This window comes from Cheilinus undulatus, linkage group 1 (assembly GCF_018320785.1).
Source record: "Cheilinus undulatus linkage group 1, ASM1832078v1, whole genome shotgun sequence".
NCBI classification, from domain to species: domain Eukaryota; kingdom Metazoa; phylum Chordata; class Actinopteri; order Labriformes; family Labridae; genus Cheilinus; species Cheilinus undulatus.
In genome coordinates, this window is record NC_054865.1 from 32513385 (window position 1) to 32540554 (window position 27170).

A 27170-nucleotide genomic window follows, 5' to 3' on the forward strand; every position below is an offset into this window, starting at 1 on the left:
ATACCAATATTCTAATATCATGGATCCCTAGTGATGCTGCAATACTTTCAGATTAGATTGTCCTGTATGAAGTTGTAAAATGCATCAATGTATTTCACCATCACTGTGTGTTGGTGTGTTTATGTAGTTCAGTGCTGTAAGAAAAAACTGTAAAATTGTAGATGTGCTGCATTTGGTAGATGCCCTGCCTCCAAATCAATCATGTCATATCCTTAGTTGAAAAACTTCAGCCCTATCCTCACTCTGAGATCCTGAAGAGGTCTCCTCCAGTTGCTAGAAAACTAGAAAAGCACTCGGAGAGCGCAGACCTCCGCCATTAGCCCTATCCCCCAATAGTACAGAATCCTTTAAAAGATTCCCGGATCCAGAGGGTGATCCGGATCACTCCTAAAACCTATTCAGTTATTCCTTATGCCATTTCTGACATTTCCTGAAAATTTCATCGAAATCCATCCACAACTTTTTGAGTTATGTTGCTTACAAACAAACTAACAAACTAACAAACAAACTAACAAACGAATAAACCCACCCAATCATACAACCTCCTTGGCAGAGGTAAAAATTAGATGATACTTCATCCTGGTGGAGGAAGAGCCATTTCTGGATCAGTTGAGTAGAAAAGACTCAAGGATGAGCAAAATGAAACCTCCTCATTGTGATAACTGTTTCTGTTTTTTATCAATACTGCAATATAAACGTGTGAACAGATTACACTCTACTACTTCTGACTGATTTTGTAGTAATATAACTACTAAGATCATAATGTAAACACAAGTAATGTGTAAATGTGGGCAGTAACAAATACCATGAAAGTAACCAGTAAATCAAGACAACAGCAGTCAGTGTTTTAATAAGGAACAGGTTCATACTTTAATAAAGGGGTTTCCCTTGGCACAGATCTGCTATCAAATAAATAAACCAATTAATCAAATACAATCTATATAAACTAAACAACGTCATGGAAAACAGAAGGGGTAAAATCGACTAGTGCTAGAAAACTTCCAACAAACACAAGGGAAAGTGTGTCTGTGTTTGATCAGAGAGGGAGAGATTGTGTTACTAACAGTTTATAATTCATCTCTGGTAGGTGGGATTGACATGATGGAGGCTGGAGAAATAGTTGAAAGAAGGCAAGTGAGACAGTTATTTAACCATAAATATTATTCTTTCTACATGTAATCCTTTCTGCAGTTCACAATATACATCCATTTAAAAATGATGATAGATGGATGCTGAAAAAGCAAATACGTAGTGCACAACAAACTGTGTTAACATGGGAGAGTAGCTCTGAATACTGACAGCTCTATACAACAGGAGAGACGATGGTGGATGATTTGATGCACATTTTTGTTATAAAAAGAGGCATTCATAGTTTGACATAAAAATAGTCTGGTACATTTGCATGGGATCTCTTAAATCCAAAAATAAAGATGTATTGGTGTGGTAGGATAAGACAGAAAAGGGATTCTGACAGTAGCCTAAAGGTTAAAAAGTCTCCAGAGGAGGTGAATGCTCCAGAGCAGCTTGTAAACTCTGTGTGACAAAACTCCTAAAAAAAATTAGTACTTTACCATCTCTGTAAATACTGAGGTGCTCTTGAGCAAGGCAGATCCCCTCCAGTTGCTCTGGTAATGCTTCTTTGAAGTCAACTGGGTGAAAGTGGGTTTCCTCTGTGAGTTCAAGTAATTGTATAAACATGAAGCAGGACATGAAAAGAAGTATGAAGCTGTGTGTTGAGTTAAACTCTCTCCGGGTAAAAGAAGTTAAAAAACCTGGCTGAGTGTCTGACCGGGCCTTTCACCCAAATTCCTTCTGAAGTTCTCGGTCACCGTGTCAAAACAGACCACCCTGCAGGACCAACGGTCGTCTTTGAGCTGTTCATCCATGCTGCCAAACTACAAATTCCACACTACTTATTTTTTGGCGAGGGGGGAAACCACTGACAAAAAAGTCACAAAGTTAGGAGGGCTTCGGCATTAAGACTAGTTGTCCCGGAAGAGCAGCATGAGGTGAAGAGGCTGAGGTATGGAGAGCAGCTGTGATCCCTGTCAGGGAACGTCACCGTTTCTAACCACCAGCCACCGTGAGACAAGCCATCTGACTGGTGCCTCTGCTAAAGGACAGCCTGCAGCTGTGAGGGGACACCACAGGGCTAAGGACAAGACTGGCATACACTACATTCCTGTTCTTTGCAAACACATGTACATGCTGATGGCAGGCTAGCAACAAACATGGAGGAAGGAGTTTGAAAATGTCGTCTGGTCACCATAATCCAGGGCCAGAGCACCACTACAACAGCCTGCCATTTAAAGATCTCAGGTCACTGACTTCTACAAACATCTATATGTGAATGGCAGCACCCGGAGAGCATCATAGACCGGATGAACAGACAGTCCCCAGGACTGGCAGGAGAGCAGCAGTGGTGAATTATGGGTCTAGTGGAGACTAGAGGCCGGGCCCAGTGTTATCCAGCACCAGAGGAATGGGACAGCTGAAAGAGCTGCAGCCCTGCCCTACAGCACCACAAACACAGCCTTGTTGGCTGAGCTCTGAGGCCACATGGCTGCACGGTGAAAGACCTGCTGACAGCTGGGGGGACAGGAGGATGCCATGGAAACAGAGGGAGCAGTCGTGTTCACCAAGGCCGAGGGGACGACTTAGCTGCTTCAGGGTAGTGCTACTGTGTCAGTCAGAAAAGGAAAGTCCAAAAGAAAAGCCTAGTGTTAGGCAGCCTCCAGCTGTGATAACGAGTAAATATGTAGAAGCAGTGTGGTAGTGAAAAAATAAAAGCATGCTGAGCAAAACAATATGATTCATTTATGCCTTTAAAGTTCCTTCAAGAAATAGGAATCCAATACTGATGCCTCTAAATGATCTCAAAAAGCAAAACAAGACAATCAGCTAAAAGACTGCTGATTTTTCTTTGTTAATTTTAAGGCCTAAAACCACCGCAGCTAGGCAGGTTTTATATGAAATGGTTAACAGTATGCTGCTGAAAGTTTGTCTTTTAATTTTTAAAAACAAAAAATCTTGATTAGTGACTGATTAGACTGTGAAAGAGAGCAGGATGAGATTTTTCATCTGTAAATGCAACCTAAACATGTGAAGATCAACAAAGACATAATAAGTATCATTTTGGCCACAGAGGGTGCCAAAATCGACACAAACTCCTGTGTTTCTCACAGGAGCTTTAGAACAAATCCCTAGTGGTAAATGAGTTCCAACCTGTCCCACTTACTGAATATCGCCATTTATTTTTTTTTCCACTTTTTTTCATTATTCAAAGATTTTAAATTCCAAAAAGCATTACAAAAGCTTTAAATTAAGGTATTTTAAAGGTAAATTGCTTTTAATGAACCACAGGATAAATGGAATAATACTTTATTTTTAACACTTAACTGAGTCATGTTGATTTGATAGGATGTTTCTGGTTCACCTCTGTGCAGAACTAAAAGAGTCCACACAGACAGCACTGTTCAGAGTTGGAATTTGAGTAACTGAGGAATAATTACAAGATGAAAGTCAACTGTCTCACAGAGTAATAAGATAAAACGAAGAGAGGATGACGAGTGTGTTAGACTAATACAGTTTTATCAAAAACATGAGGCTCTGAGTGGTTTTAGAAAATGTGGTTGTGAAGGAAAAACAAACACAAAAGCTTCAGATAGTGAATACAAAGAAATCACATTATCAATAAAGCTTATAAAATTGCTAACAATATATACCTTATGTACAGTAAATGTTAGTAAATAATGTAAGGAGCTTCTCGACACTTCAGTACTGCAGATAGTGACACAATTTCTTTTCTTAAAAAAAGTTTCAAAGTAATTTGAAAATAACCTCTTAGTCAAAGTCACCATTACAACAATTAGGATAAAATTAGAGGTAGCAGCGGATTTGGGATCTCTGTTCTTTTTAAACTTTACAGCATTTCATCATTTTTCCTTCCCAGTTTTGCTAACGGGGTATTGCGTGCTTTAATCAGAATCTTCATTTTCATCTTAGAAACCATCCTGACAGCCTGCTTTAAATACTCACGCACCCATGAGCGCACTTCAAGTGGTTTTCAACAGACACCAGTGTCGTGACACTCACATGCACTCACACACATACGCACCATTTTACACAAACGCACACACCATGCCCTGCTCTCACCTATATTCCTTCATATATTTTCTTCTTTACATCGCATCCTATCTTCTTCTTGTCCCTCCTTTTCTTTGAAAACCTTTTGGCTTAGTGGTCTGAAAGGTCTGTGTTGCTGGCTTGGAGTCTTTCATCATAGAGAGGATTACAGGCTCAGAGGCTGAGGGCCTGTTTTTTGTTATTAAACTGTCATTGCAGAAACTCTTTTACCCTTTAGCTGTGATCCTCAGTCCTGGGCATGCAGTGGCTCTGAATCAATGTCCTGCTGCACCCCGAGCTTGTAAACGTCTGACCAGCCTCAATATAACACTGATTAACCACTCAGCACAGGGAAACCCCTCCCATGATCCCCTTTTGTCTTGTAACCCCAACAAAGCCCCTGTAGTGCTGCACAATGTGCAGCAGCCCAGTGTTGGTAGTGAGCTCACTGTAGTCTGTGTCTGCTGGCCTTGTTAGGTTTTGTGGGTCTGCAGGAGCGCCGAGCTGTCCAGCCAGACTGAAAGTTCAGGACTGGTAAAAATGGTGGTAGTGGTGATGATGTTCATGGTGGTGGTGATGTTCATGCCGCTGCACCACTTGTGCCAGCCCCCCCTCATACAGCACCACGCTGGGCAGGTCCCGCACTTGCTCCCTCTCCACCACTGGTCCTGAGGCAGCCACGGGGCCCTGTAAGGCCCTGTAGGCCTGGCTGTCCTTTGACCGCTGCTTGTGCTTGCGGTAGGGGGCAGAGGACTGGTGAGGGGGTGTCTGGCTGGGTACTGCTGGGGGAGGGGGCACTCCTCTGCTTCTCATCACCCTGCTGCTGATCTGAGCAGGGGGTGTGCGGCTGTGGGTCTTAGGAGAACGAAGTGCATGTTTTCCTGAGTCTTGGCCTCGTGCACGGGAGGTGTGGAGGCCGTCTGGAGAAACGGCATCCACAACAGAATGAAGGCGGCGGTGGTGGGCATGTGAGTGGCTGTTTTCTGGCTCATGGGAACGAGAGCGGGTCTGGTTGGACGACCGAGTCTGGGGCTCTGCCTTGGCTTGTTCTGTGGTAGTGGCTGTAAAGAAAATAGGCACAGGTATTAACTTCAGCTTCTAGATGAACATTTTTAACTTCATCACAGATTGGTCAAAATGTACTCATCAAATTTATTTCACTGGTTGATGGAAGTGTTATTTTGGCATCTATTTCCAATTCCAAAAACATAGGGGCACTGTGTAAAAATGTGAATAAAAATCTCATAAACCCATGTTTTATTCACAATAGAATATAAAATATCAGATGTCGAAATAGGCATATAGGCATACAATAGGTATACAATTTCACGAACAATATCGGCACATTTTGATTTCAACGGCAGCAGGATACCACAAAAATAGGGATGGGGTAACAAAAGGCTGGAAAAATAAGCAGTACTGAAGAGAAACAGCTGGAGGAGCACTGTGCAACTAATGAGGTTAACTGGCAACTGGTCAGCAACATGACTTGGTCTCAAAGGAGTATTTTCAAAGAATAAGATTCAGAAAATCTGGAGAAATCTCTATGTGCAAGGGCAGGGTCAATATTAAATACTTGCGATCTCCTGGCTCATCAGGCGGCACTGCGTTATAAACAGGCATGACTGTGTACTTTAAATCACAGCATGGGCTCAGGAACCCCTTTAGGAATCATTTTCTGTCAACACAGTTTGCCATACCATGCACAAATGTAAGTTAAGGCTGTATCATGCAAAGAAGAAGCCATATGTGAACAGGATCCAGAAACGGCACTTCTTCTCTGGGCAAAAGCTCTTTAAAATAGACTGAGGCAAGATGGAAAACTGTTCTGCGGTCAGATGAATCAAAATTTGAAATATTTTTTGGAAACCATGGACGACACGTCCTGCTGACTAGGGAGAGTGACCATTCCGTTTGTTATTAGCACACAGTTCAAAAGCCAGCGTCTGGGGTTGCATTAGTGCTTAAGGCATGGGACAGCTTACACATCTGGAAAGGCACGATCAATGCTGATGAGTATATAGAGATTTTAGAGCAACATATGCTCCGATCCAGACAACATCTCTTTCAGGAAAGGCTTTGCATATATCTGAAAAACAATGCTTAACCACAGACTGCATCCATCACAACAGTTTGGCTTCACAGGAGAAGAGTCCAGTTGCTGGACTGGCCTGCCTGCAGTCCAGATCATTCACCAAAAACACTGCAGCATCATAAAACACAAAATCCAGCAAAGAAGTCCCAGGAATATTCAGCATTAGACGAGAGAGAGACAACATTCCTCTCCAGCAATTGGTCTCCTTACTTCCCAGATGTTATAGACCAAGGGTCCCAAACTCATTTAGGGCAGGGGGCCGGATTTGCTCCAACAGGATGTCCTGTGGGCCGGACAATTTTTTTTAGCAATATCAATACAACCAACGACTGATATAAAGGCTGCTGTAATGTTTATAAAGAGAAATGATCCAATATTGGATGCAGGTAGTGTTGCATGTTTGCACACTAAAGGGTTAGTTAGCTACTTTAGAAAGAGAATATATTTACAAGTAATCTAAACAGGTCAGGCAAAAACATGCTGACCTTGTAACATATGACAATTTTTACAGATTTTAACATTTTTAGAATCCACTGATGATGAATCTACAAGACTGGAATATTCATTAAAAACATACATTCGGCATGACTGTTCAATGGCTTTAAAAACAGCAACCTGTCAAAAACCTGATCTGAGCCCTATTTCACCCGGCCTGGAATCAGTGCACAGAGTCCAGAGAGGAGAGTGAGAGAGAGAAAGGAGGGGGAGAGCGAGAGAGAGAGAGAGAGAGAGAGAGAGAGAGAGAGAGGGAGAGACAGGATCCTGTGGAGGTTCATCACACTTCTGCGCTATTACTGTTTATAGAGCTGCAAACCCTCACCTGCTGAGTGAAAACTTGACTTTAAACACATGTATGAGCCCTAGAGTTATTCTTCTGCAGGTCCACTCTATCTGAATCCCCCTGACGTCCCTGCACGTGCAATGAACTGGGCCATCTCCGTGCATATTTTAGCACTGCATCAAGACTAAACCCGCTGATCTCACGCTGACACGCCTGTGTGTTTTTACCATTTGACAAGACCTGTAGTTAAATATGCCTCAGGATTTATAAACAATGTCCCGTTTAAACTTAGGTGATCAAGACCACAATTTCACTTCTTGTTGACATAAATTTAAATCGTATGTAAATAAAATTAGTTGATATTACTTTGGCATTACAGATTGCAATAATGAGGGATTAAATCAGTCGGGAGATTGAACTGAGTCGCTCACAAATACGAGATATGATGTCTGCGTTTGTGGCTGACGGACAGTTATGCAGGGAAAACATTTGTCATCCTGAGCGCAGCTGTTTTAATCCCACTCAGGGGAAGAAGTTTGGTCTGACAAGGCAAAACCTCTGGATGCCTTTATAGACTTATTCAAATTCCTATCCATATCTCTGACCCTTCCTGTCAAATCAGTGAGCTGTGATCACAGTTTCTCATCTCTGCGCCGTTTAAAGAATGAGTTGAGGAACGTCAGCGGAGACTCTCGGACCAGCAACCTGGTACTGCTGGCAATAAACTCAGACAGAACTCGAGCCCTGGACCAAGCAAAAACCATTGATAAAGTAGGGGTGTAACGGTATTTGTATTCGTCCTGTACCATCACGGTACGGCCGTCACGGTCCGGTGCACACAGTAATACGACGAATATGTCTGAGTATTAAAAAAAAGTTGAGCTCTTACTTCACCTCAATCCAGGTGGCGGCAATGAGCCTAAAAGCTGCCAGCAACCGTCATTACAGAAGAAGGAGCAGTTACAAAAACAAATCTGAGAAGAGCCACCGGCTTCATTTAAATCACATCATAGCAATGGTGTTCTGGCTCTGTGAATCATATTAACTTCACCTTCAGCCTCGGAGGAGTGAGAGAGGCACTCTGCAGCTGTGCCATAGGTAAAATTATCCTCAGATTTCACACGGCTTTAACCTCTTTATCCTCTGAGATGGGCTGTGAAAAGTTCTTCCAAACTTTGTAGTAGGTCCCATTGGTTAAAAAAGTAGTCCAGTGCTGAAGTCCGTGTTGAAATCTGCAAAAAAAATACGCTAATTTCCATACTTAACAAGCTAACTTGCAGTTGTGTGATGATACGTTCAAGTTAGCTGGGAAATTTTAGTGTTTAAAGAATGGGCATAAATATGTCAATATATCAATGAAAATAACCTAGTTATTCAAATATGTATTTATTTATTAATATTTTTAATCCTTGAGGAAATTTCGGAGGGATGTCGCAGCATTATTTATAATTTGAATGTAATTTATTCAGGCTACTTATTTTAATACCATTTAATTAAAGAATTAAAATTAAATTTTATTTATCCGCTTCAATCACCGTACCGAAAACGTACTGAACCGTGACTTCAAAACCGAGGTACTTACCGAACTGAAATTTTTCTGTACCGTTACACCTCTACTATGAAGACATCAAAAGAGCGCGTTTTTCTGGCTGCAGAGTGTTAATTAAATGTGTTTGGGGATTAGGGCACCTCTTCTGAATTCTTGTTCTTGTCTCTTAATGTGTATTCATATTATGGATATAATATGAATTGAGCCTTTTGTTGGCTTTAAAGATGCAGTGTTGTTAATTGGCAGCAGAAACTGGTGGATTTTTGTAACTGAGGCCGTAGTGTGTGTGCGTAAAAGGGGTGGGCCGCACTAACACTACACTTTGATGTCAAGTGGCGGGCCACAAAATATCTTCCCGTGGGCTAATTGCGGCCCGCAGGCTTGAGACTCATGTTATAAACCGTTGAAGAGGAGATACCTCATAATGATAAACATGGCCCTGCCCCTAAATCTTTTAGATGTGCTGCTGCCATCAAATTCAAAATATTTTTTCTGGAAATTAGAAAATGTTTCATTCTCAGCATGTTTATGTTCTATTGTCAATAAAATATGGGTCTAGGAGTTTTGCATTATAATTATTGCATTCTGTTTTTGTTTACATCTTACACAGCACCACAGCTATTTTTTGGAAATGAGGTTGTAATTTAATAAGTAAAATTGTTAAAGTTAATAGAAATGAAAACCTTCACATCATTGCATGATAAATACTTTAACTGGTTTAAAATATACTGCAGAAAATACGGGTATACCTTATACGCACAGTGGAAAAATATCACTGATTCTGATTGTCCATCAGTCCAGCACTAACATTCTAGGCTTGTCTTAGTCTTCCTGATGAAAACAAAACATACTTTGAGTTTTATCACTTAAGATCTATTATTAGCTTTTATTAGTCTAGTCTTCCTCATTGAAAGCAGATCTCTCTGTTAGCACTTTGCTAACAGGACCAACATTAAAACAATCTCATGTCATCGCTACCCATCAGATCAAGGCTGTTGCTTATTAAACCTAATATTTCACTTCACAACAGCCTGTTCTGTTGATGGGCTTTAGCCTTGAACACTTGATGTATTGTGCTTGCCTCAGCCCAGATGTTTGTACTGGCGAGGAGCGCAGTGGGCTGCTAGTTCCACCTAATGGCTTCAAGCAGGTGCCGCAGTAATGAGGGCCCCTGGAAGCAGCTTCAAAGGGCCATGGCCTGTGTTTTTCCCTCCCCTCTCCCCCTCCACACCCCTGGCCCCGGTCCACTCACCGGCTCCGAAACGGGATGTGTAGTTTTCAATGCCTGCCAGGTCCAAGTAGTGGTTCCTGCGTTCCAGGTTCTCATCCACACAGTGGCGCTGGCAGCCCGGCTGGGTGTGGTGGTCACTGTGGTGGCGCCTGTGGACACAAGCGGCACCTCTCATTAGGTAGCAGTTTGGGCCAGTGAGGTTCAGTATGGTAGTGTTTGGAGAAAGTCAAACAAGTGTTCCTTATGATCAGGCAGCAGCAGAGTAATTGTTAGAGAAGTGAGATTGCAACTGGAAAATCACAGGTTTAAACCTCATTTGGGAGGATTTGTGCAGTGTGGTAAGAGGGCTGTCTCTGCCTTCTGCTGTTAACGTGTACTTAGTTCAGAGGAGGTATATTTAGGCTAAACTTATTAGAGTAGAGCACTACAGCAGCTCCCAAGTGTGAAACCTTTCTAAAACAACATCAGCCCATAGACAATGTAAAAGAGAAAAATGTCTCCTTCAGAGTTTTGATGTTATCAGAAAAATTAGATGATAAACTCTCACAGATGGCAAAATTTAAACAACAGAGACTGAAAAAGTGCTGGGGAAGGGGCTTTACCTTAGGAGAGCTCGACTCTTCTTGTCTGCACTCTTGGGGTCTTCTATGCACTTGTCATTTTTCTCTCTGGGGTGGGACATGTCTGTGTATGTGTGAAAGACAGACGGCTATTATCAAAGAGTTCAACTGAGCTGAAAAACACACACACAGACATGACAACAGTCACACAAGCCTAAGAAGAAAGGAACCTTTGTTTTGCAGTTTCACTTTGAAGATCTATAGAAAAGGAAAAACAACAATGCTTCATTTATTCTATTTTCAACCCGCAGCGTCTTATAAGGCAGGGAATGAAAGAAAAAAGACATGCGGAAATAGTTTATTAAGGACGCGAGATCTGATGCAGTTTCAAATTAGCATGAAAGCAAGCAGCAATACTTTCAAAGCTTGCTCTGTTTGAATCTCTTGACAGATATTTATAGCTGAAACAATAGGACACAAACACACAAGAATATATACTTTTTGAGATATTGTTTTCCCTGACTACTTGTTTACCACAGTGAGAAAAGTTAAGTTGAACGTAGCTCTATTTTCCCAGCAGCTCTGAGTAGGGGGGGGGGGGGGGGGGGGGGGAAGCCGGAAAAAAGGGAACTTTGGAGAAAAGAAAAATGGCTGTGGTTATCAAAAGGACTCAGCTCATCTCTTAAGGTTTCTTTCAGAGTATTTGAAGGCGCTGAGGGAGAGGGGCCCTCACTTAGCTCTGTCACTCCCCCCATCATTAAAAATGAACCCCATTGAGTGGGAGAGATGGAGCGACGCCGAGGCTGCGAGGAACAAAGCTCTGACAGGCCTGAAGCAGCTGCCTTTCTGCACAACAACAAACACATCTCTGGGAGAGCTGACAGCAAGCAACACAGGCAGGACCCTAAAATGCCCTCTCTTCTTCTCCACCCCCACCTGCTCTGTTAATGTGAGTCTCACCTGCTGCACCCTGCGTGCAACTCCTCCACCTCTGGCTGGAGTCAGGAGCCACCGAGAGCTTGACCCGAAGTGTTTTGCTGCTGCTGGGAGAATGGTTGACGGAGGCGTCCACGACCTCGTAGATGGTGTGAAGCAGGCTGGTGATATCCTGCAGAAAGAAGGGCAGAGGTGAGTTTAATCTTGGCAGTCTGATGTACAGCTTACATAAGAGAAGCATTTGATCACTAATTATGAAAGTATCTCAAAGTTCTTTTGGTTCCATTAATAGAGGGACTGATTTTCAGTACAAAAAAACTTGAAAAAAACAAAACAAAAACAAAGGAGATTAGTTGCAACAAGGTGGCACTTGAATCAAATATTCTGAAGCTTTGTTCATTGAAACTCAGCATTACAAACTTCATGGTAGCGAGGTATTTAAAGAATTGCCTCAGACAAAAGCGTCAAGGGACTGATGTCTGTTGTTGTAGTTCAGCTCTCCAAGTGAAGGGATCAGACAGGGTTTACAGACAGGTTATAAATTCATGTAAAGAAATGTCTCGGCAGTAGCAGAAGAGTCTGACTGAGATGTCAGGCCTGATAAGAGCTGACTGCGCGAGCTCTACATTTTTTTTTTTCTGTTTAATCCTTCAATTTCACTGAGATGATTGGAATTAGGTCTGCTAAGGAAGCAGCCTACATGCTGTAAAATTTAAATACAAGCACAAATACAGACAAATTAGCACACATTTATGAAACAAAGCAGCTCACATCACCACATATAAAAACTACAAACCTATTTTCCATAAGCTAAGGGTTCATAAAGGACAGTGCATACAACATATGATAAAAACACATAAATATCAGCATAAGAAAGAAATCTAACTGTGAAAGTGAACGATTATTTCAGGACTAAGTAACTGATGTTTAGCAGAGAAAACCAAAATGGCAAGTGTTAATTGGCACCTACATTTGCATTTAATTAACCATTTCAGTCAATTTTCAGTCAAATGTTTAAGATGGATTAAACTTCCTGAATATAAAAATCTGATGTTTGATGGCACACAAAGATTGTTTGTTAGACACAAGAAGAAAGTGGAAGATCTAAAAAAAAAAGTATGTGTAAAATTACGATATGTTTCTTTCGCAAATGATTTACCTTTAGTCCTGAACATAAATCTATAACAAAAGTAATTACTAAACCTAGCACAAAAAGTAAAGAAATGTGCGTTTGGTAGATTATTTCTTTGTTGTAACAATGCCTCTTGGGAATAAATTTTATATCACTGGAAGGCCTGTTTTTTCCCCTTTCAAACAGTGCCACATGAACATGTAATTGTGGGATGAGCAGCAGAGCTGAGTATGTGGCTCGAACCCATGAAAAATATGCCAAATCTTTTCTGCCAATGCCAAACAGCTTATTTTGCTGTTGCTATTGAGTCTTGTTTTGAGCTCCTGGTATGATTTGCACCTGTTATTATCAGCAATGAGTCCAGATTCTGCTTTCGGCAGTTGGATCATACCTCATACCTCGAGAATTCGGGAGTGTAGAGGATGGAATGGCCTGCCAGCAGTCCTGACCTCAACCCCATTGAACACTTGTGGGATCAGCTTGGATGTGCTGTTCTTCCAAGAGTGACCAACACAACCACAATGGCTGACTTGTGACAAATGTTGGTTGGAGAATGCAACGCCGTCCCACAGCAGTGTTTGACCAGCAGAGGTGGAAGAAAGTCATTGTTTTGCAAGTCTCAAGTAAGTCTCAAGTCTTTAATCCCAAGTCTCGAGTCAAGTCTCAAGTAAAGATGCCCAAGTCCAAGTCAAGTATCAAGTAAAGACAAGACAAATCGAGTCAAGTCCGAAGTCATAGGCTTGAAATTTTCGAGTCCTTACAAGTCATAAGCACTGTTTACCAAATAAAATGCCATTTTAAAAATGTAACAATCTAAAAAATTTGACAAATACAATGACTGCATTTTGAATTGTTTTATTTGTTTTTATAAAATAAAACCAGTGTGACAGAACTTAATCAAACACAGAAAGAGTGCTGACATAGCATTCAGGATATAATCAGTGCTAAGCGGTGCAACAACAAATAAACTTCTGAAGACGCTGTACAGTCATTTTAACTCATCTAATGTGAGTGTGTGTGTCTGTGTGGTGAGTGTGTATATGTATAGGTGTGTGAGTGGATATATAGGGTTTGTGTGTGTATGTGAATATGTTTGACTGGTCAATATTAGGTTTAAGATGTCATAACCAGCTCTTAACCTTATGAGACCTCAAGTTATGTTAACACAATGACTGCCTCCTAGTAAATAAACAAAAAAAGAGCTGATGAATTATGGATGTCTGTTTGGGTATTTATATTAATATTTTGACATTTACTGTAGTTCTGTGACTCTGTTAACTTAAAGTTGTGCTTTCTATTTTTTCCCTCTCATTATTATTACTTTTAGCTAAAGGGGGAGGGTCCCCATATTGGTCTTTGCCCTGGGCCTCCAAATGGCTAAAACTGGCCCTGCCTCACACCTGCAGCTCCCCCTCACAAATTGTTCTGTCCTCCCAGTTTGTTGCTTTCATTTTTCTGTTTCTGCCCTTTTGACAGTATTTATCATTGGTACGTTTAAGATCAAATAAAACACCCATGTTTGGACAAGTTTTACTCAATTTTTACATTATTTCAAAGTGTGATCTGTGTGTGTTTCGCTCGATGATGATGTGCATTGTAAAGGTCATCATCAAATACGAGTATGGGAGAGCATCGGCAGGGAGTGACTGAAGAAATGTGTTAAAACGAGGGCATTAGAAGCTTCACTTTGAACACAAGACAACACACCTCTATGAATTAACTTAATGAAGAGACGCGCCACCAGCGGACTTCCTCTGCACTCTTTTACGCATGTTCCTCCATCCAGTGCGCATCCAACGGTAATAATATACAAGTTTTCATTGAATTTGGAAGTTAAAGTCTGTCTTCTTTGTGTGGACTTATATTTGTAGAGGATTTCGGGAGGATGTTTAAAGTAAGCCTTAAAAGAGCAGCAACTGGTCACTAAAAAGCCACATGCGGCTCGAGAGCCATGGGTTGAGTACCACTGCGTTAGTTGAATACTTTGAATGGGGGCACATTTTACTGAATGCACTCAATGAAAATTTCAAGTATTTTCAAGTCATCGGACTAAAGTCCGAGTCAAGTCCCGAGTCACTGATGTCAAAGTCCAAGTCAAGTTGCAATTCTTTGATGATATTGTCAAGTCGAGTCCAAAGTCATCAAAATTGTGACTCGAGTCTGACTCGAGTCCAAGTCGCATGACTCGAGTCCACACCTCTGGTGACCAGGCTGGTGACCAGCATGAGGAGATGGTGCCAGACTGTGTGGCTGTTTATGGTTCTTCCCCACGCTACTGAGGCTCCTGTTTGTTAAATAAATACATTGTTAAATTGCCGATATGACTTGTTTCTTCCAACTTCAATCATCCAATCCACCAAACAACACCTAACAAGAGGCAATGGCAGAATAAGCTGTTTGGCAGTGGCAGAAAAGATTTGGCAAATATTTCATAAACAAACAGGCTTTCCAGTGGTGTAAGATTTATTGCCAAGAAGCATTGTTACAACAAAGAAATCTACCAAACACAACTAGTCACTAGTCAGTGTTCGCATGAACCTTTTGACTTCCTCTGGGATGTTGAAAACAATGCTGAATATTTTTGTGCAAACTATAATCTGATTAAAAAACACCTGGGATGGGTGTACAATGAAGTCAGTTTTTCAAATCTCATTAGTGTTTATCTTGGGAAGGTAACTCAGCTTCACTTGGCAAAACTGTGGGGAATTAAGCCCTATGCAACCACAAGATTCCAACAGCCTGATATTTTACTCACAAGAGTTCCCTGACTTTTACTAAAAAGGACTATTACCAATCGTTAGGGATTGGTTCTGCATACTAGTAGTTTGAGACATAGATGCATAGAAAAAATATATGAAATAATATAAAAGCTTTATGATATTTTCAGTTTTTATTGTTTGACAGGATAAAAAAAACGTTGGAAAAAAGCTTTTCTCCCTGTAAGCCGCTGCCTGCCATCTCATGAGCCACAGAGCCACAGGCAATGCCAAAAAACTGCACAGCTAACCACACAGAGGACAGCTTCAGTGTCTTTGCCTTCTTTCTAGTTGTTTTAAAAAAACACGAGCCTTTCTTAATGTTCTCTCAGATCTTATTAGGCAGACACCAGCCACAAGGTACCTGGCAAGAACGGGAACACACAGATGTCACAAGGTTTAGTTCTTAGGAAGGAGATTGGATTGAAGCATTATAAACTCTATTCTCACAGATGACAGAGTTATAAAAAAAAAGGTTTATAGGAAACTTAAAAATAGGTTCATAGGGGTAAAGGTGATTTATCCTAAAGGAGGGTGTTGTTATGTAACTTTGACTGGCTCACAAGGGATACGTGCAATTAGCTGGCTAAATGGTTCAAGTCGAATCTCTTTGTAGTAGGCATGAGAATAGCAATAATTCTTAACATTTTTTTAAACATAATTTTAGCTGCCTTTATACTATTGTAATATAATCACTCTTTAATACTATTAATTTACAAAATGTCGCTTTTTGTTTTACAGTTACCACAGTCCCAATAAGCTCCATAACTGTTATCATTATTACCACAATGAAAACAAACGTTTATATAATGAAACTTTTTACATTTTGTGCTGCTTCATCTGTAGGTCTGCCTCATTCCTTGTACCCTTACATAACCATATTATCAATGGGATGGGTTAGAAATGAATGATCATACCTGCAAATGTCTGTTTGTGTGAGGGTAGGTATGTGTCTGTATGACTGCTATGGGTATATATACTGCACACTTATGCCAGTAAGTATGTACTCTGAACCATTTTCATTGTCAAATGTAATGGGAATGCTGTAGAAGTCTAACACCAAAAGAAGTTATAAAAAACATTGGGATCACGTGGATTGTTATTTTATATAATGGTATCAACACTGGTGTTCGCAGTCGGTGCATCTCTGTTTCCAGGGTAGACGATTATTACCTCTCTGGTGACCTTTCCATTGTTGTCAAAGTCATAAAGGGTGAAAGTCCACTCCTGCCTGTTATCCTCCTCCACAGACACAGCACACTCCAACTCCTGAAACAGAGCAACATTGAACCATCGATATCACTCAGAGTGAGTGTTTATTTGTGTGTGTGCCCTGCCGTTGCCCTAGTTTAATCCAGAAGGGGAAGCAATAAATGTCCTTTTGGAGTCGGCACTCACTTCAAACTGGAGCTGCTTCTGTGGCCCTGCGGGAGATTGGCCGTCCCTCTCCTGCATCTTCTCCTCCACACAGCAGCCGTCTGTCTTCTCTGGGGGTAAAGCCACTGAAATCACACACACACACACACACACACACACACACACACAGGCACACACACACACACAGATAAAAGTGAGAGCCTGAGGATGAAAACGTTGGGTGCAGTCTTAACCTGGGGATATATCGTTGCCTTTGAGAGTTTCATGTAAGCCCCAACTTCCGAGTTTGGAACCAGCAATTAAGATGTGTCATGAATTTAAAGGCTTGTTGTTGAAATAAGCCTTCTGTTTTATCACCTGTACTAACTTTGAAGCTGTTTCTTTATCTAAATAATAACTAACACGTCAGCATTAATGCATTTACTGCCACGATGATGTAATACAAGTTCACCAATGCTCCTTAATGTGCCAGTTCACTTTAAAAAAAACAACCCTCTTAGACAGCTCAGAGGGCAAGCTAAATGTCATTTGCACCACGTGTTATCAAATATTTACCTTTTAACTGTTAACTTACTTCCATTTTACCCCATAATAAGTTATTTTTTTTGTTGTGGTTAAGTTTGCCCCATATAGGGCAGTCATTGCAATGCTTTGACATTCAAAATGAAAGCCCAGAATATTATCGATGGGCATCCAATGACTTCTTTTTTTTTACTTTTGTCACTTTTTTATATATTTTTTCATTATTATGGTAAAAATAAAGGTCAATAAAATGGCCAAATATGGTTCCTTGCTGGTTCCTGGTAAAAAAAAAAAAAAAAAAAAATCCATACAGTCCATGCAGACAATAATGTTATTTATAGAAATATAAACACAAATAAAGTCAAATGAGTATTTACTTACACATTAAAATATATTTAAAAACATATCTATTATTTTCAAGGAACATAATGACACTTCAAAGATGCTTTTTCATAAAACTTGGAACAGAGACAGGCCAAACCACACAGAGTCTGCTGACAGACTCAGACACATCAGAGTTGGTGCACCAACTCTCATGAGACTGTCTTTAGATTCTGACCTCTACTAGAAGCAACATATAACTGGGTTCAGAATACTTTCTAAGTAATGGTGGAATGCTGTTAGTTAATTCTAACTGTTAATTCTCTTAATTCTAACAGGAAACCTAAAAATTGTTTTAAAGAATATTTAATTAGTGAGTGAATTTTAGCAGTGATGAGACTCGCAATAAAAATAAAAAAAGTTTTATGTCATCTAGGTGTCATAAAATGTTAATATTGTTGTAAAACGGATTAAAATCACATACACTATATTGCCAAAAGTATTCACTCACCCATCCAAATAATTGAAATCAGGTGTTCCAATCACTTTCATGGCCACAGGTGTATAAAATCAAGCACCTAGGCATGCAGAATGTTTCTACAAACATCTGTGAATTTAAGAATGGGTCGCTCTCAGGAGCTCAGTGAATTCCAGGGTGGTACTGTGATAGGATGCCACCTGTGCAACAAGTCCAGTCATGAAATTTCCTCGCTCCTACATATTCCACAGTCAACTGTCAGTGGTATTATAACAAAGTGGAAGCAATTGAGAACGACAGCATCTCAGCCATGAAGTGGTAGGCCACGTAAAATGATGAAGTGGGGTCAGCGGATGCTGAAGCGCATTGTGCGCAGAAGTCGCCGACTTTCGGCAGAGTCAATCACTACAGACCTCCAAACTTCATGTGGCCTTCAGATTAGCTCAAGAACAGTGCGTAGAGAGCTTCATGGAATGGGTTTCTATGGCCAAGCAGCTGCATCCAAGCCATATATCACCGAATGCAATGCAAAGCGCCGGATGCAGTGGTGCAAAGCACGCCACCACACTGTAAAACCCAACATCCATTTTACTCAGAAACATTAAGTTGAGTTAACTCAGTTTTTGTAACCTGTTCTAAATACTTATTTTAAACAAGCTACTTGTACTTCTTAGCCATAACAGCTAAAGGGCTCAATTTACTTTAGTTTACTTGGTTTAAACAAATTAAGCTGTGTTTACTTAAAGGGATAATTCAACATTTTGGCAAATTCGCCCATTGCCATAATTCCTATAGTCTCATTAATGGGTTTGTTTCCTTTAGTTGATGGTGCAAGCTGTTTCTAGATCTGGGGGGACCGTTAAACCAGCTGCACAGCTAACGCTATTTTAGCAGACGGAATTTTTGCTTTCCCTCATCAAACTCAGAAAATACATAATCCAACACCTCCAAAACACTCTTGTGGACAAGTCTTGACCTGTACATTCACCACGCTATGAATAAATAAATTACTAAGTTTACCAATAAGTTGGTAAACTTCACCACTGGATCGCTCCTTATTTTTGTACAAACCTTTGGCAACTTCTAATTTTACTATTTTTACTATTATCCCATATAAAATGAGTTATTTTTTTAAGACAATACCCTTAGTATGGCTTGCGAGATGAACTTGATGGTCTTCTACCTTCCTACCTTCTGACCTACATCAGTACAAAGACCTCTAGAACTTATCATTTCTGATCTCAGGATCTTTTCTTACTGTCTGTCCTCAGGGTCAGAACTGAACTGGGAAAAAAGGCCCTTAAATTTGCTGCTCCCTTTGCCTGGAATTACTTATAGAAAGACCTAAAACTGAACTGAACTGGTCTCACTGGAAGCTTTTAAGAGGAGGTTGACTGGCTTAGAGGCAGTCAGATCTGTTTGCAAATGTTTTGAATGATGTGTTTGATCATAGCTGGTTTTAACAATTACTTGCTGCTTTCTCTTCAGTGTACTGTTGTTTGACATTTTACTTGTATGTTTACTCATTGTTTGTAACTTTGACTGTGCTGCTGCTGTCTTGGCCAGGATACTCTTAGTTTCATCAGCTTATTATGGTTATTTATGATTTTAGGGCTATTTGTTTGGGGGCCAGAAGAGACATAAAACTGCTTTTTGCAAGTTCTGGAGGAAACGGAAAGTTTGAGACGCTATGGGCCACTGATGATTGGTTAGATGCTGGGGTTTCACATCCTGTGACATTGGCTGATCTCCACGGATTGGCTGAGAAGATCATTCTGGTTCTACTAGATAGCCGAGAGATGGGAAGAGGCCACAAAGGAAGTCAACCATATATGGTTTCTTGCCCCATAAAGGATTGAAATCAGTCTTCATTCCTCCCAAAGTTCCTTAATTTCTTTCAAAATAAAAGCAGGAACAGAAAGTCAAAAACGGGAAATCAATTACCCTAAATCTTAGGTAGTACGAACTAAAATGAAACTGTTTCCTTGCAAAGTAGTAGAATTTCAAAATATGACATAATCAGGGGATTAATTTTGCTCAACTATCGAAATTCTGACTATATTTGAGTTAAATGTTAATCCTTTGATAACTCTAATAATAACACTACTCGCAATGTGACATAAGTATTATTTCCCTCTGAAGAGCAGATATACTGAAATAGCAGGATCCCGCAGCAATATTAGGATCAGAGGAGAAAGTCATGCATGTTAAAACTGCGATCACTCCTGTTCTTCAATAGCCAAAGCTCTTCCATCAGCTGCAAACATACTTTTAAAGCTCTCAGCTATATTATCTACACATCCAAGAGCGTTCACACTGAGGGTGGCAGTGAAACATGAAACTAAATGACATTAACATGTCTTCAACAGGATTGAATATTATGTGATGTTCAGATATAAGTGGTGGAAACAGCATGTGAACATCAAAAGACCTATAGGAGACCCCCGAGTCCCCAGCTCAGTGCAGCAGAGCTCATCTCTTTATGGAATCCCATCCACCATATATTACCATCCAGACGTGCTGCAACAGCAGATGGTCCAGAGGGAGTACCACTAATCTGTCGTATCCACTTATAGTGACGACCTGCATCGAGCCTGACATTTCCTATACCACAGAAGCCAATGAGACTTTTTTTTCTACAACGTGACAACACTGGTTTCCCCTGACAGAGTTCAAACTAAGGATTTAATGGTGATGTGACAGATGAGACACCTTAATAATTTTAAAAACCACACAAGTCACTCTATTTGGTATCTAAAACCATTTAACTAATTTTCTGATAATTCAACAAGGAAATTTGTGACGACTAAGATCAAGACTAGCTTTCCCTGAATTTTTTACAGGCACTGACTGAATATTACATTATCTGTGGCTACACTTAATGCTGGTGTATCTTTGGATGACACCTCACTGGAAGGCGGTCCACCATGTTAGACAAAAATAACACAACTGTCTGGTTGGATGTTTAAGTTTCAGTGCTGGACACAGGCCCAGATGTAATGCTACCGGATATCCTCCTCTTCTTTGAAATCCAGCACTTGTTTGGCACATGAGACTGCAAATACACGCGCACCATGCAACAGAGATTTGGGAGGTGTACGTGCCGGCTCTTTTGCGAGATTCTAAGAGTAACAGACACCTCCTTGGTTCAACCTCATATATGCTAATGTGTATTTCTTCAGAAGGTTGTTAAACCCACAGCCCTTGTATGTTTTAACTCTGGCCATTTTGCGTAAGTCTTCCCATCTCATCCAATCACAGCACTTAAAGCCATACACACACCCATAGACAGACCACGCCCCTTTCTCTGCACCCTTCATTGCTCATCTCTCCACCCGCCACACTTTGAAGTTCCATTCTCAAACCTTCTGGAAGAGGATCAGACCGGCTGTAAAACAGAATCACTAATTAATTAAGCCAAGTCAAATCTGAAACACTGTTTGTTTGCTCGCCAACGGAGCAGACACAACAGCCCAATTTCTTTCCTCCTGATCCAAAGCAGATCAAAGCAGACCTGTCTCATCCCAGGGTAGGGGAAAATGCCAGAAATGAAAGGCATCATCCCAGGGAGCTTTTACCAACTTTTTGGAGAGGAGCAGCATTTGGGGTCCCACTGTTTGATCATCTGAGGTGCTCAAAGGGAACATTGTGTGCAAGGGCAAATCTGTTCCGTAGCAGGCTCAATACGGTGGTGTGATGCTTATCTCGGAGCTAATGAAATGCCAGGAGGAGTAACAGTAATCTGCTATCACCCTCCTCCCCTTAGCCAACCCCCCCCTCACCACAGACATAAGCCGCCTTTTTATGAGAGGAGCTGAGCCAGGGGGATTGGCTGCACATCAGATCTGAGGGGCAAGACGAGGGCAGCCGAGGCAGGCACCCTCCCAGCCGAGGCTGTTCCAGCAGCCGCGCTCTACACACACGTGCGTGCATACTCTTGTACACACATGGAGAAGAAGGCAGGTCGGGAAAACTGCCACACACTGTGAGCAATCACACCCAGCTTTCCAAGGCTGCTGTATTACAAACCAACTAGGCCCGTCGATCTAAATACATTCAAACACCTCTGGTACTTGATGATTACAAGTTCCTCTTTTTACTTCTTTCCTACACTAACTGAAGGACTGAATTATCAGACGCTCGAAGTTCTTTCTCTGCTGCTTCACAACCAGTCTTACTCAACTGTGATTTGTAAACTTAATAAATAAAAATAATTGGAAGGTTTCTTTAATACTTTCCTGTTAAAAAAAAAAGGCAAAAAGCCAATACAGGGCATTTTTAGTTAAACATCTATGCATGCTCTGACAACCTTTTAACATAAAAACACTTACCCTCCCTCCTTTATTTTTTTCTATTACCACTAAACTGTTAATATGTTGTTTGCATGGATCAAAACCCTTTAATACGTGGGTCTCAAACTCATGGTCCACGGGACAATTGCAGCCCACAGGAAGATATTTTGTGGCCCCCTATTTGACATCAAAGTGTAGTGCTATTGCCTGTGCCTTTTACGCATGCACACTACAGCCTCAGTTACAAAAATCCACCAGTTTCTGCTGCCAATCAATAACAGTGCATCTTTAAAGCAAAAATTAAAGGCTCAATTCATATTATATCCATAATATGAATAAACATTAAGAGATAAGAGATATTTATTTATTTGTTACAAGGGACAATGCACATTAATGAACATGGGCATGTAAATGTGCCAAATTGTAGCCATAGGCTAATTGCCATCTGTAGTCCCTGGCAGGTTGATGGTATAGTCTATACCACAAAGAGCTTATTGCCAGCAGTACCAGGTTGCTGGTCTGAGAGTCTCCGCTGCTGTTCCTCAGCTCATTCTTTAAACGAGCAAACATCACAGCTCACTGATTTGACGAGAGGGTCAGAGATATTGATAGGAGTTAAAATAAGTCTATAAAAGCATCCAGAGGTTTTGCCTTGTCAGACGAAACTTCTTCTGTCAGAAGCAATTTACTCTGAAGTAGCATTAAAGTGAGCGTGAGGGTGCAACAACAGCTTTAGGCTAGAAAGGAGGAGGCTGGGGTGGTGGAGGTGAAGCTTTACTAGCAGAATTGTGGTTTAATTCACAATGATGCAGCAGGGACTATTGAGAAGGACGCCATGTTTAAACAGACCACCTTGTTAAGAGAATAAGCCGTGATTGGCTGTTAGAGCTGTGAGACAATAATTGAAATCAGCTGATTGCAGCATGGCATATGACTTTGTGTCCTGCATGAACTAACGCTGAGCTTCATTAATATATTAGCCCTACCATCAGACACCCATGTTAAAGCCAACTCAGGAAGACCTCTAGGGGAAACTGCTTGAAACTTTATAGAATTTGTCATGAATGCATAAATGAAATATCTTACAGTTTGATGGCAATGATTCCTGGTCAAAAATTTCTGAGTTTCTGAGAAACAAAATAATTTAAAAAATAGATTAAATTCTCTGGAGGACAATATGATGGATGCATTCACTTCTGACTTCTGTTTAAAATCTAAACTCTTTCCAAAGGAGTGAAATCAATTGACAATGTTTTATCAGTGCTGTCAATCAGTTAAAACAAATAATCGTATTAACTGTAGGCTTTGTAATTAATCAAATTCAAAGACATCACTAAATTGACAAAGATTGCATTACTAGTAGATTTAATCAAAATTAATCAAGCCTTTTGACAGCTAATTTTATACTAAAAAAAGTTTTTAAAAATTCAACTAATTTTTATACAAAATAGAAAAAACCTGGGCTGTAGTTGAGTCAATTATCTTAATTTTTAATAATCTCAGAATTTCTGTAGTTAACTGTGATCAATTTGACCTTGTTGTCATATTTTGAAACTCCATTAGTATGCTTTTAAAACTGTTTTGGTTTCATTTTGGATTTTTGTACTGGATACAGGCCAACTTTTATTTTGATAGCACGCATGGACCTTTGGGTAGATAGAAGACTATGACATGAATTCATATATGGAAAAAGTAACTTGGTATGGATTGAAAAGGAAATAATGGAACAGTAAAAATGTCAATATTTGATAACCAAGACGCAGATGACTTTTGCATTGTTCATTGAGCTGTCTGTGAGGGTTTTTTTTTTAAGTGAAATGAGACATTGAGGAGCATTGGTGAACTTATTTTACAACACTGGGGCTGTGGGAGACAACACAGGGGTTTATCCAAAGTGTACTTAAAGCAAAAATAAGCATGCAATTAATTGCAATTAGGAAAAAAAAAATGCACTGCAATACCGTCAGCCCTAAAAAAAAAAAAAACTAAACTAAATCTCAACTCCACTCTGGCCAACAAGCAAAGGGGTTTCCCATTCTCCCAGAGTGAGGCCCCAAGCTATCTCTCTAAGATCAAATATTGTGAAGTCATCGAATAACACAGTGTTGTTTCTCTTGCAAGACAAAAGTAAATATATTTTCCTGACAGTATTTGTTTTGAAGTATGGAAATAATAAACCATAATCCCTAGAATGTTTAATTATCTTTTTAATCATTGAAAATGATCAGAGCAATAAGGTCAAATACATATGCAGCATGATTCTGTGGGAGGACAAATACTAAAATTCCTCATTGTCTATTGCTCTGAATTCTGTCTGTTTTCCAGTGAAGCAGAGGTTAAATAAAATTATTTGCAGTGCTTCCAAATTTCTTGCATTCAACTCTAAGTTTCTGCCTCCACCTCATGTCCAACCCTGTCTTTAAATGGGAGGGAGAGACTTTCTCTTCCTGGAGCTCCTAATCCAGGATCACATCACATCAGCGGAGAAAACATGGAGGAATGGAGGTGCTTTGTAGAGCACCATGAGGGGAGGCATGGATGAGAGACAGATGAGGAGAGGCTGGAGTGAGGTAAACAGGACCTCATCAGCACATTGTTGGGACTTAAAGAAAGGGTGTGAAGCAAAGGGGAGAGAATAAACAACTGCAAAGAACCACAGATGTACCCACAGGGAAAATGTGAATGATATTTGTGCTGGGACCCCTATCAGTAAAATCGGCCATAATGGACTTAGGGGGGCTTACCTTCTAAACGATAGTGCTCCTCACCAAAGCCCTCAGCACATGCTTCTTCCAAAGAGTCCTGAAAATGAAAAAATAGAGAAAAAACACATAAATCACAGTTTCAAGTCATATAAAGGAGAAGCATAATATTTTTGTCACATAAAAACAAACATTTTAACGGTGCAAATCCACAGCACAGCCTTCCAACAGGAGAGGCATGCCCGAATCAAAATTACAACGTTTATACATCTATATATGCACAGTTTGACAACTGTGCACCCTGCCTAGAGAGCAGTGGAAAGTTTAAGAGGAGGGTAATTGCAGGACTGAAACAAACTGAGCATAAGACTGGCAGTTGGAATTGAAACTATGAAAGGAGTATCTAAATCACTGTCGCTGTCCCTGCAGGGAATTCTGAGAAAGACGGCTGGTAGTAAGGCTATTTCTGTGGCAGGAAGGCTATCGTTGCAGTGATACGTTTGGCGGCTTGTTTTTATCCTGGGACTGTTTTTACCCTGGCCCCCTCTCCTGGCAACTCTGTCTGTTAGTGCATACCACAGAGACTGGAGGGACATGTGATCCTCCTGCTTTACTATGGAAAAGTCTGGCTCAGGTATCCATGTGGCATTACAGTCATCTGGCCAGAAAACCATTACTCACGGGCTGACAAACACATATGCATGATCACATCCATACACTCGTCGTCCAAGGACCCACCCAGACCTCACTGCCAAGTCTAACAAACTACCACAAGAAGCATTTCAGTCGGACATGAGACCAAAAAAGTCCAAATACTAGAACAACAAACTGAGGAAATTCCATCGTAGGTGATTACAAGCCTCAATAATCAATTACTCACTTTGTAAAATGCATCCTTGGGTGTGACTGTCAGAGAATGTTTGTTCACAGGTGTGTATTTGTGTCTGTCTGTGTGTAATAGGTGAGACTGTGACAGCGTGAGAGGGAATTTCTGTGTAATCCACAGCAGTAGAGGGTCAGATGGTGTGATCCCACCCTCCTCAGACTGGCGCTGGCTGGGCCGCAGCACAGTGGGTGGCCAAAGAGAATACAACGAACCACAGGAGTGACTGGCTCGATGGCTGTCAGACTGATTCCCTGAGGCCAGGACCCTGGATAAATCTATGCTTGTTGCTGATATGAATGGGTCAACACACATTTCAGTCTGGCCTCATAACCCTAGTCCTGAGCTGTTTCCATAAGGTCTACTTCAGTGTGACACAGAGGACATTGGTAGAATTAGGAGGATGAATGTAGAAGGGGATCGATCTCTCAAGGTTTATCCAGATCATGGGCAAGAGAGAAGGTCATGTCAAGACATAAACTTTAGTGTGTATAAGATACTTTTGATGGGGAATGCAACTGACTCAAAAGACCTGGCAAAAACATGAACAACAACATTTACGTGACTTCAAACATTCAGGCTCAAATTACTTGATGCTGAGTCACAAAAGCCACCCAATACTTTGATTTCCAGAGTCCCTGCATGCATCAGAATACATCCAAACTCTCTTTTCTAAACAAGCTAATTTGTTTTCTTGTCCTTTGCAAGACCTTTCTAAAAAGAAAATGGAATTCAAAAGGTTCTACTTATTATGTAGAAAGCCAGAGTGCAGCGTCAGTGTGATTTACTATTTACAGCAGGCGTTTCACTGTGCATTTCTACAACAGCACTGTCAAACTGTTCTGTTCATTCTCCTTTAAGACATTCATATTGATTAATTGGTGTCATAGTCTTCTGGCACTGTAGAGTGCCAGCGATCATGGCACAGCGAGGGTTTCATATACACACAAGGTCAGGCATACACACATACAGTGCTGCTTTTCCCTGCTGCTCTGCTGTACCTGTACAAGCCTTTGTAATGCTCCTGGATCCAGCACAGAGATCACTTCATCAACCAGTTACACCTCCACAACATTAATGGTGAAAGTGAAATGTTACAGTGGAATCAATATCCTAGCTTTAAATGCACTATGAGACAATGAAACCAAGGCCCATTCCACACATAGGCTGGATTTTTTTAAAAGGAGGATTTCCTTCAACATTTACAAAAATAATCCTGTCCAAACTCTACATTCTCTAGAGCATCTCTGCCCACATGAAAACATGAAATCTCACTATTACATGTTGTATATGTTAAATGTTGTCTGTCCTTAACTGTGCAGATGAAGCAGCTCACTCACAGACAGCATTGATGTCCTTGATGTGAAAATTTCCCCGCTGTTCCTCTACAACAACCATTTTCTTTTCAAAATTGTCCCACCAACCCAAAC

General features: G+C 40.7%; 1 protein-coding gene across 5 annotated transcripts in view; it reads right to left on the reverse strand.

Moving 5' to 3' along the window:
• Positions 1–874: 874 nt before the first annotated feature.
• nkd1 (NKD inhibitor of WNT signaling pathway 1) overlaps positions 875–27170 on the reverse strand; it is a 56063-nt gene continuing 29767 nt past the window's right edge. For 4 of the 5 annotated variants that reach the window (XM_041794179.1, XM_041794171.1, XM_041794155.1 and 1 more), the window contains 7 exons: positions 24900–24957; positions 16564–16667; positions 16339–16434; positions 11302–11449; positions 10384–10465; positions 9803–9930; positions 875–5186 (listed from right to left, as the gene is read on the reverse strand). In XM_041794179.1, the coding sequence (XP_041650113.1) occupies positions 4651–5186; positions 9803–9930; positions 10384–10465; positions 11302–11449; positions 16339–16434; positions 16564–16667; positions 24900–24957 (1152 nt within the window). In that variant the 3' untranslated portion in view covers positions 875–4650. The remainder of the gene's footprint in view (positions 5187–9802; positions 9931–10383; positions 10466–11301; positions 11450–16338; positions 16435–16563; positions 16668–24899; positions 24958–27170) is intronic. The other variant, XM_041794162.1, reaches the window with a different exon arrangement.